Source organism: Hypanus sabinus, chromosome 3, assembly GCF_030144855.1.
Source record: "Hypanus sabinus isolate sHypSab1 chromosome 3, sHypSab1.hap1, whole genome shotgun sequence".
Taxonomy (NCBI): Eukaryota; Metazoa; Chordata; class Chondrichthyes; order Myliobatiformes; family Dasyatidae; genus Hypanus; species Hypanus sabinus.
This window is the reverse complement of record NC_082708.1, coordinates 145,588,549-145,598,946: the sequence shown is the minus strand read 5'-3', so window position 1 is coordinate 145,598,946 and position 10,398 is coordinate 145,588,549. Positions and strand designations below refer to the sequence as shown.

At 40.2% G+C, this 10,398-nt stretch overlaps 1 protein-coding gene across 1 annotated transcript in view; it reads right to left on the bottom strand.

The window, feature by feature from the left end:
• LOC132391742 (rod cGMP-specific 3',5'-cyclic phosphodiesterase subunit beta-like) overlaps window positions 1-10,398 on the bottom strand; it is an 82,402-nt gene that overhangs the window by 15,023 nt on the left and 56,981 nt on the right. The window contains exons 16-17 of the mRNA XM_059965309.1: window positions 7,624-7,724; window positions 39-146 (exon numbers count right to left, since the gene is read on the bottom strand). Coding sequence (XP_059821292.1) covers window positions 39-146; window positions 7,624-7,724 — 209 coding nt within the window. The remainder of the gene's footprint in view (window positions 1-38; window positions 147-7,623; window positions 7,725-10,398) is intronic.

Genomic DNA, 10,398 nt, shown 5'->3' with positions numbered 1-10,398 from the left:
AGCCTACATATATGGAATTTCAGAAATCTTATACTTACATTACAATCTCTTTCTTGGTGTTCTCCAGAGACATATATTCTACCCATACCTTTTCATCCTCATAAGTCTGGCAGAGGTCAACAATTTTTTGAAACATTGTTCTTTTTCTGCAAGAATAGAAACAATTAAATCCTATAAAAAATGTACCTTTCTAGAATTTTCCATTTCTTACTTTCCTGATATAGATCAGAACTCAATGGAACAGGTTCTATGTTATGACATAGACTTTTGTTTTCTACATCATTGTTGCTTTGTCAAGCTCTGGTAAACTGTAAACAAAAGCTGACAATAAATCTAAATCTATTTTAAAAATAATTTTAAAATGCCAAACTTAAATAAAATGGACTCAGAAGGGACCTGGATTTCCAGGGGTAAATTTTTGTGTTAAACTGCCTGATCGACTTTGGGCTTAAAAACATATCCCATCCAGCAGATAAGGCAACCTTCCTGCTTTCTGTAAACCAAGCAATATTTAGAACACTGTTTGAACCAGCCTTTCTCAAACACAAGCAGCGCGGTTTTGCCCAGGATGAGATTTACTTGTATGGTAAGTGGAGAAATGTGTTAAGGGTGAAAGGGAAATGGCAGCATCATTGCAGTAAGAACACTTGGAACTGTCATTATCTAGCCCAGAAGCTTTATCTATGAAGGCCACCCCATACATTTAATAATGTGTCCAATGTTTTGATATGGTGATATGGAATGAGTGTGAATGAGTATGTCATCACTAACATATGCAGAGAGACTTTCAGCATGTTTTCTCATGCCTGGAATGCACGCTTCCTCAATACCGAAGTCACTTGGCTTTTGAATTTCCTCACCCAAGAACTTTCCAAGCAGCCGAAGCAGATATTTGTTGTGCATCTCATTTTAATTAACATACTACTTCAGCGAAGTCACCCTTGCATTGTCTTCATAGAGAAATTGTCTCATTTTCTGTCATTACGGCGAGAATGAAGTGGTGCTTGGAACATCATGATTTTCCACTCATGCACACAAAAACTATGTAAGAAGCTAGATCTTCTGGGAAGCACAATGACACCTTCAACCACAGGAAGACCAAACTAGCAGACATATTTAGTGGCTGGCACCGCCAGACAGATGGCTTCTGGAGGCTACGGACCACACTCCAAACACTCGTGTACACTCCTCCTTCCGGGCAGCATAGCTGGTAAAGCAGTTGCCTCACAACAACAGAGACCTGGGCTCAATCCCAACCTCTGTCTATGTGGAATTTGCATCATCTCCATGTGACTCCATGGATTTCTGAAAGGTGCACCAATTTTCTCCCATATCCAAAAGCTTGCTAGATTGGTAGGTTAATCAACCACTGTAAATTTCCCATAGTGTGTAGGAGCAGATAGAATGCAGGAGGAATTGATGAGAATGTGGGGAGAATAAAATAATTATTGTAGGCTTATTGTAAATGGGCTGTTGATGCTGAGTACAGACTCAATGGGCCGAAAGGCCTGTTTCCATGCTATTACTGTCTGAGACTATGAACCTGAACACTGCCACAACGTGAGAAATGAAGATTCCACTATGCTTAAAATATCATTGGTCTTCTAAAAATGCAAATGTACATCAGTGGATCAGCAGTGCAGAGAGTCCAGTTTTACATTCCTAGTTGTTAACGTATCAGATGATCTGATCTATGCTCAGTCCATAGATGCAATCACAAGAAAGGCACATCAGAACCTTTGCTTTCTTAGAAGGTTTAGGAGTTTGATATGACACTGAAAACTCTAGCAAAGATGTTTGAAGTATCCTGATTAATTGCATCATAGCAATTATGGCAATGTGAATGCATGGGAACGTTAGAAGCCGCAGATAAAACTTGCCTCAGCCCAACATATCACTGGCTCATCTCATACCATGTCAATAGTATCTATATGAGGCACAGCCTCAAGAAGGCAGCATCTATTATCAAAGATCCCCACCTTCCGGGCCATGCCATTTACTTGTAGCTACCACTCAGCAGAAGGTACAGAAGCCTGAAGTCCCATACCATCAGGTTCAAGAAAAGCTACCCATTCAACCAATCAGACTTTGAAACAATTTGCACACCCTGATCAGCACCTCAGTATAGCAAATTTGACCCTTTTGAGTTTATGCCACCATTTCATCATTACTGATTCCATCTTTCTTTCAGCTCTAATCTCCTGCCTTCTTCCTGTATCTTTACATGTCCTGACCAATCAAGAATCTATCAGTCTCTGCCTAAAATATACATAAAGACTTGGCCTCCATAGCTGCCTGTAGCAAAGAATTTCACAGATTCACCAGTCTCTGGCTAAAGAAATTCTTCCTCATCTCTGTTCTGAAAGGACGCCTACTATTCTGAGGCTGTGTTTTCTGGTCTTAGACTCTCCCACAGGAAACAACCTCTCCACATTATCAAGGCCTTTCACCATTTGATAAATTTCCATGAAGTCACCCCTCATTCTTCCGAACTCTAGTGAACACAGGCCCTGAGCCATCAAACGCTCTTCATATGACAAGCTATTTAATCCTGGAATTACTTTCATGAACTTCCTTTGAACCATTTCCAGTTACAACACATACTTTCAAAGATAAAAGGCTCAACCCTGCTCACAATACTCTTAAGTGAGGCCTCACCAGTGCTTCATATAGTTTCAATATTACATCATTGCTTTTATATTCTAGTCTGAAATTAGTGCTAACATTGCATTTGCCTTCCTCAGCAGAGACTCAAGCTGCAAATTAACCTTTAGGGAATCATGCACCAGGGCTCCCTAGTCCCTTTGCACCTGAGTTTTTTGTATTTTCTCTCCATTTAGAAAATTGTCAGCCCTTTCTTTCATCTATCAAAGTGCATGGCTATACACTTCCTGACACTGTATTCCATCTGCCATTTAATAAGACCCATACAGCTTGGCACCGGTATCGATGCAGAGCAATGTGTGGTTAAGTGCCTTGCTCAAGGACACACACTAGCTAAGGCTCAAACTAGCGACCTTAAGATAACTAGATGAACACCTTAACCACTTGGCCATGTGCCAACAGATCTCTCCCTTCATGTATGGCACCTTGTCAAAGACATTCTGAAAATCCAAGTACATAACATCAACTGATTTTCCTCTGTCTACCCTGTATGTGACTTCTTCAAAGAATATCTAAAGATTTGTCAGGCTAGATTTTTCCTTGAGGAAACCGTGCAGACTACAGCCTATTTTTTCATGTACCTCTACGAACCCTGAGACCTCATCCTTAATAAGCAACTCCAAAATCTTCCCAACTACTGAGGTCAAAGTGCCCTATAGTTTCCTTTCTTCTGCATCTCTCCCTTCTTGAAGAGCAGAGTGGCATTTGCAATTTTGACCACTTTGCACTACAAATTATTTTATTTTGTTCTAATTATATTCTTTCTTGTAAAAATCATGTATAATTAATGTATAATTTATGTTTTTCTTGTGAAAGTTGTGTGCTTGTTACACTGTTGCAAGTAAGTTTTTCATTGCACCTGTGTTTAACAATCAACTCTGATTTTGAAATAAGGTTCAGTACTTGCTCAATTCAGGGGCTCCCTGCAAAAAGTGCCAGTCAAGTGCAGAGACTTTATTGAGGTGTCCTACACACCCTAGACAAGCAAAAACAACAACTAGTGCAGACCGAAGACTGTAGAGATCGCAGGTAAAGCCAAAAGCAACCATCTGCACTCCCATCAGATTGGAAGAGGGATGCATTGTCAGAATGTGGATTCCCTCACAGAGAGACACTTTTCATAGGTTGCAGAATGAGTGCCCCCGCTGCAGTCCACTCCACATTACAGTACTTAGCACCAGCATCATTTACAATTAGACAGCCAGCAGAACCCAGTTGAGTAAAATAATCATTCATGTTGTCTGTTGTTTCATCCTTTGTACTGCTTATAAATCGTCATGAAAGATTTCCTGATCTAATAACTTAAATTGGTTTCCACTAATCCTCTGTCTTCTGATGAGTCATACCTGGTCTAAGGAAATCTGACCTCAATGCAAGATATCCTTTCTTCAAAGCAGAACCACTCTGTAGGTATAAACTTTGTACAAATTCCCAAGCCTTTTGTATCGAGAACAGCAGATCAGCATTATAGTAACTCCAGCTGAGAGTGATGCACTTGATAACACATTTATCATATTGCCCTGCATTTGACGCCAATAAAATCCAGAACTGTTAAAATGATGAAATATCACTCACTAGACTTGAAGTGAAGAATTGAAGTTCATTTTAAAGCAGTGTATCAACTAACCATTTCAAGATAAACAATATGGTATGTCAGTGGTAGAGCACAGCTTTTCACACAGAACAAAGATAATACCATAACAGACAACACAATAGCAACCAAAAATTTATCAGACAGTAGTGCATCAGCAATGAGCAATCAATAATTCGCAGAACAGTCAGATGCACCAACATCAGTCATCAACTTAAATAAATGTGATCATATGAACAGAGTCAAAAATTATCAACAAGGAGAGCAGGAAAACCGTTTAACAGATGTTGTGCAGGGGACAGATAGAATATTACACCTGAGTGAGTTTTGTTGAGAAGCTGGATAGCCACAGGAAAGATGTTTTGGAGATGCCGTGGAGTCCTGGTGGTGATGGTGTCTCCCTGATGGCAATTTGGTGAATAGGTGACAGCTAGGGTAGGTGAAGACAGCAGTAATGTTTTCAGACTTTTCTTCGTTCAGTGATGAACAGGTCTACATTCTCAGATCTAATTGTTCTGTGCTGAAATCACTTGCAATAATTCTTCATTGATGATATTTCACCTTGCCTGATAATTCACATAGTCTTTGCCTGTAAGGATTTTAGGCATCCTTGTTCCCTTTAGCCTGGAGGAGCAGGGTAGTCTCCTCTAACCTGTTAAACTACTAGATTCACTGAGGTTCCTGTACAGCTAGCTTCTCATCTATTCATTGCTGTCATAGCCTAAGGGGTGGAGATGAAGGACAGCAAGTAATCTTTTCATGTTCACCCCTTTGAAGGTTCTGGCCCATATTGGAGATAGAGGAGATAAAATGTGTTTGGAGGTGTGAATGAAGTTTATATGCATGTGAGTGTGTGGGTTTAAAAATGCCAGCATTGAAGAGTTTTATTTTCTATTTCTCTATAGCTACCTTGATATATCTTGGCAAGTCATGAGTTTTGTTCCAACATTATCCAATATTCAGAAACTCTCATTGCGACCAGGATGTGTGCGTCTATAAGAGACCAGTATTTTCAATGGTATGCGCAGCTCACTTGGACATACTAACTTGTGAGGCCATTCAAATTCATTGTTCCATGGACTCGGAAAGGACAAGCCAACTCCTGCCAAGCTCTGCTAACAGCAGCCCAGGCAGTTTTCCAGCACCAGCTCCATCCAGTGCTCAAGGAATGTATTTCATTTCAGTGGCTCTGGGAACTCTTCCTCTGTGCAGCCTTTGTCCTTTCCTTGGTTTCCATGGGGTGTTATGACTGCCACAGAGAGCTTGCTTTTGGAGGCTGATGTTTCTTTATATTTGCTGCTCAGCAGTCACATTCGTTTGAACCTTGTCCCAGGAGAAAGTGTACACATCTTGTTACAGTGCAGTTCTTAGGGTGAAATCCACCCTGATGGGGTTTAGATGACTTTTTTGGGGAAACTTCATGATGCCTCATGAGAGACCTTAACTGGCATTAGCACCAAATGAGAGCTTTAGCCAGCAAAACAATTCTTGGTAAAACCAAGATTCAGAACCAAGAAATAGGGGCATTTATTATAGGCACCTGCAAGAGGGAAGGGCAAGATTAATCTTAGAGTAAGTTAAGAGGGTTGGCACAATATTGTGGACAAAAGGACCTGTACTGCGCCGTACTGTTCTACATCCTAAAACTCTCTGACACACTGAATTATATAGTGCAAATACTCATGTATGTGTGTGCGTCTGGTCCAGCTGACTTGTCTAACATCAGTCCTCTTTGATACCCTTTTAATTTCTGCCATACTGCTGGTGTCTTCCACAGTGAAGACTGACTCAAAATACTTATTCAGTTCATCTGCCATTTCTTGTTCCACATTACTATCTTTCCTGCATCATTTTCCAGCAGTCCAATGTCCACTCTTGGCTCTCTTTTGTTCTTTACATATCTGAAACAACCTTTGGTATCCTCTTCTATATTATTGACTAGCTTACCATCATAGTTCATCATTTCTCTCCTTACTGTTTTTTTTAGTTATGTTCTGTTGTTTTTGTTTAAACTTCTCAATCCTCTAGCTTCCCACTAATTGTTGCTGACAAAGCCACCCTGTCCCCTCTACCCACCTTGTATATCCTTGTATGTTAAGTTCCCAGCTGTGATCTTCTTTCAACCATGACTCTGTGATGCCCAAATCATACCTGTCAATTTCTACCTTATTTCATATGTTCTGTGCATTGAAATATCTTCTGTAATCACCAGCATTTTCAATTTTGTCTCCAAGTAGCCTGAAGTTAAATTCTTATCCCTTTCTAAATGTTTTGTCTTGTTCTTTACTCTCGACAATTTTGCAAAACTCTACTTCCCTTTTACGTTATTCACGCTTTTCCAAGTCATTGAACCCATCCCCCTATTATTTAGTTGAGAGCTCTATCTACAACCTTTGTTGTACAATTTGCCAGGATCCTGGTCTCAGCATAGTTTAGGTGGAGCCTGTCCATTGGAACACTCCCTCCCTCTCCAATACCAGTGACAATGTCCCATGAATTCAAACCTACTTCTCCCACACCAATCTTTGAGTCAAGCATTTAGCTCTCTACAATCATATTAACCTTGTGCCAATTTCCATGTAGCTCAGGAAACAATCCAGATGTTATTAGCTTTTTGGTTCTGCATTTTAAGTAATCCCTAGCCATTCAAATTCCTTCAGTACAACATCTTTCCTTGTTCTTTCTATGTTGTTGGAACCCACATGGTCCATGACAACTGGATATTTCCCCTTCCACTCGAAATTCCTGAGATATCCCAAACCCAGGTACTTAGGCAGACAACCTTCAAGACTCTTGATCTGCGCATTAAGGGACTTTGTCTATTCTCTTGACTAAACTATCCCCAGTTCCAGCTACATTTCTCTTCTCCCCCCTCTTGTGAATGGCTATCTGAACCACAGTGCCGTAGTTCAGCTGTTCAACCTTCACTCTCATCCTCACAGGGAGCAACATTCTTGCCATGCAACCTCAAGGGCTGAGGCTCCTCCAGTACTCAGTCTAGTGGATTTGACTGCCCCCTGAAATTCAGTGCCCAGTAACTCTCCCCCTCCCTGATGCATCACGGTGTCTGAAGCTCATATTCCAGCTTGCTGAGTTCCTCCAGCAACCAACACTTGCAGCAGATGTGGTAATCAAGTACTACAATGGGGTCCACCAGCTTCCACTTCCTACAAACTCTTTGTAGTTGAAATGAAGAATTTAAACTATGTCACAATGCATTTTTTAAAATCTCTTTATCCTAAATCTTTGTGACTAAGATCAATTCTCTGGATCAGACTCTGCTGGGCCTCATTTCCCTCTCTGTACAATATACATGCTGGATGAACAACAAAGTTGTTTCTCAAAATGGGAAACTTACTGTCCCTTACTTAAAATAGAGAGCCAAGTCTGTAGCAATAATGGCAATGTCCATCAGGCGTAGGACATGTTCATACTGCCTCCTGTTCAAGTTCTGGAATATGTTCAATGTCTGGAAGAAAACAGATGAGATGTGTTAAAAATGTTTGTCCAGTGATGTATTAAAACAGTACAGCACCTGTAATTCTCCGGGACAGGGAGCTCCTGCTCTCAGCTATACTGTGGATTTGGGCGGCATCAGATTGAAGATACTTACAAGGAGGAATGGATGAAGGAACAATGGTAAAAATTTGTCCTCAGTAGATAGTGCAAATGTTAGCTATACATTGTGCTCTACATTTGAAATTAGGTTTTAATAATAACCACCTAAACTCTACTTTAGAAGCAGAGGAATGCATTATCAGGATGTTCCTCAATTTAAGAAGTTATTTTCTGCAAAAATGTTTTAGTTAAAGCAGAAATTTGTAATCAAAGAGATGATTGCACTGGTTTCAATGTAAAAATTTGTATTTCAAAGTTCAAGTAGCACAGTCAATGACACCTAAAAAGGATACCAATACAATTAGCTGAAATTTAAAAAAAGTGTTTTATTAACTATTAAATCAACTAATAACAAAATACAGATAAATGTCATAATATGCCATATAAAGATATATATAGATACCATATAAAGCCACAGGATCTTGCGAGGTCTTGACAAAGTGAATATCTTCTCCTGAGAGAGAAATTAGAACTAGCAATCATTTTGAAATCGAGGCACATCCATTTAAGATGGGGATGAATGATTTATTTTTCTCTCTCAAGTTCTTTAGAACTTTCCTCAAAGGCTGGTGAAAGACCATAAGAGCATCAGACATAGAGGCAGAATTAGGCCATTCAACCACTTGGATCCATTCTTCTGCTTTCTCCCCATAATCTTTGACACCCTTATAATAAAGAACCTATCAACCTCCACTTTAAATATCCCGAATGACCTGGCTTCCACAGCCATCTGTGACAACAAATTCCACAGATTCACCCCTATCTGGCAAAAATATTCCTCCTTATCTCTGTTCTAAAAAGATGTCGTTACATTCTGAGGCTGTGATTCAGATTTGGATTTGGTTACATGACATTGAAACATAGAGTGAAATTCACTTGTGTTAACAACCAGCACAACTTAGAATGTGATGGGGCAAACTGAAAATCTCACCATGCATACCACTGCCAACACAGCATTGCCACAATGTTCAGCAGAACAACACTAGCAGCAAAAAAACCATCCAAACAAGGCCGTTCCCACCCATTCACATTCACTGATAGGCCACCAATTCCAGGGCAGGCCTCCTCCAGGCCTCTAGTCCTTGGCACTAGACTCTCAGACTTGCAGACATCAGGTCTCCAACCTCCTGACACAGGTGCTTCAACTTCAGGCCTCTACCTCTGGACTTGTACACTTTAGCATTTGTCTTTCAGGCTTCTGCCTCCAGACTCTCTGTCTTTGCCCTCTGGACCTCATCAATCTCTGGGTATTGACCCCAGGGTTCACAAATAATGGGACTTTCTCACTCGGGCCTTAACCTCAGGACTCACCAATCTCAGGTTTGACTACTGCCCTCTCATCCTAAACTCCCCCACTATTGGAAATATTCTCTCTACATTCACTCATTCTAGGCCTTTCAATGTTCAGTAGGATTAAATGAAAAAAAAACAACACTCATTCGTCTAAATTCCAGTAAGTACTGGACCCTAGCCATCAGATGCTCCTCATATATTAACTCTTTAATTTCTGAGATCATTCTTATAAATCTCCTCTGGACTGCCTCCAATGCCAGCACACCCTTTCTTAGTTATGGGACCCATAAGTGTTCACAATACTCCAGATGAGGTCTAAGCAATGCCTTGTAAAGTTTTGGCATTATATCCTTGCTGTTATATTTTAGTCTTCTCAAAATGGATGTTAATGCTGCACTTGCCTTCATTACTACCAACTCAACCTTCAGGTGAACCTTGAGGGACTCCTGCACTAAGATTCCCAATGTTCTGCTTCTTAAAAAACAGGAACTTCAGTTAAAAGTAAATTTATTATCAAACTATACATATGTCATCATATACTATATTATCTTGAGATTCATTTTCATGCAAGTATTCTCAGTAGAATAAAGAAAAATAGAATCAATGGAAAGCTACATATAAACAAAAACTAACAAACAGCCAATGTGTAAAAGACAAACTGAGCAAATGCAAAAAATAATTAATAAACAAACAAATAATGAGAACATGAATCCTTGAAAGTAAATCCCTAGGTTCAAGTGGGTGAGGTTATTCACACTGGTTCAAAAGCCTGATGATTGAAATTCCTGATCCTGTGAGACCTAAGGATTCCGTACCTCCGTCCTGATGGCAGGAGAAAAGGGATGGCCTGGAAGATGGGAGCCCTTGACGATAGATGCTGCTCTCTTGTGGCAGCGCTCCTTGGAGATGTGCTGAATGGTAAGGAGGGGTTCTCCTGTGATAGACTAGGCTGTATCCACCACTTTCTGTCTTGACTTTTCTGTTCTTGGGCACTGGTGTTTCCAGACCAGACCGTGATACAACCAGTCAGCATACTCTCCATTGTGCATCTGTAGAAGTTTGTCAAAGTTTTAGATAATATGCTGCATCTGTGTGGATAATATATGCTGGATGCAGAGTAGATCTTCGGATATCAGAACACCAAGGATTTTAAAGTTACTGACCATCTCCACCTCTGATCACCTAATAAGGGCTGGCTTGTAGACTTCAGGTTTCTTCCTCCTGTAGTTAAT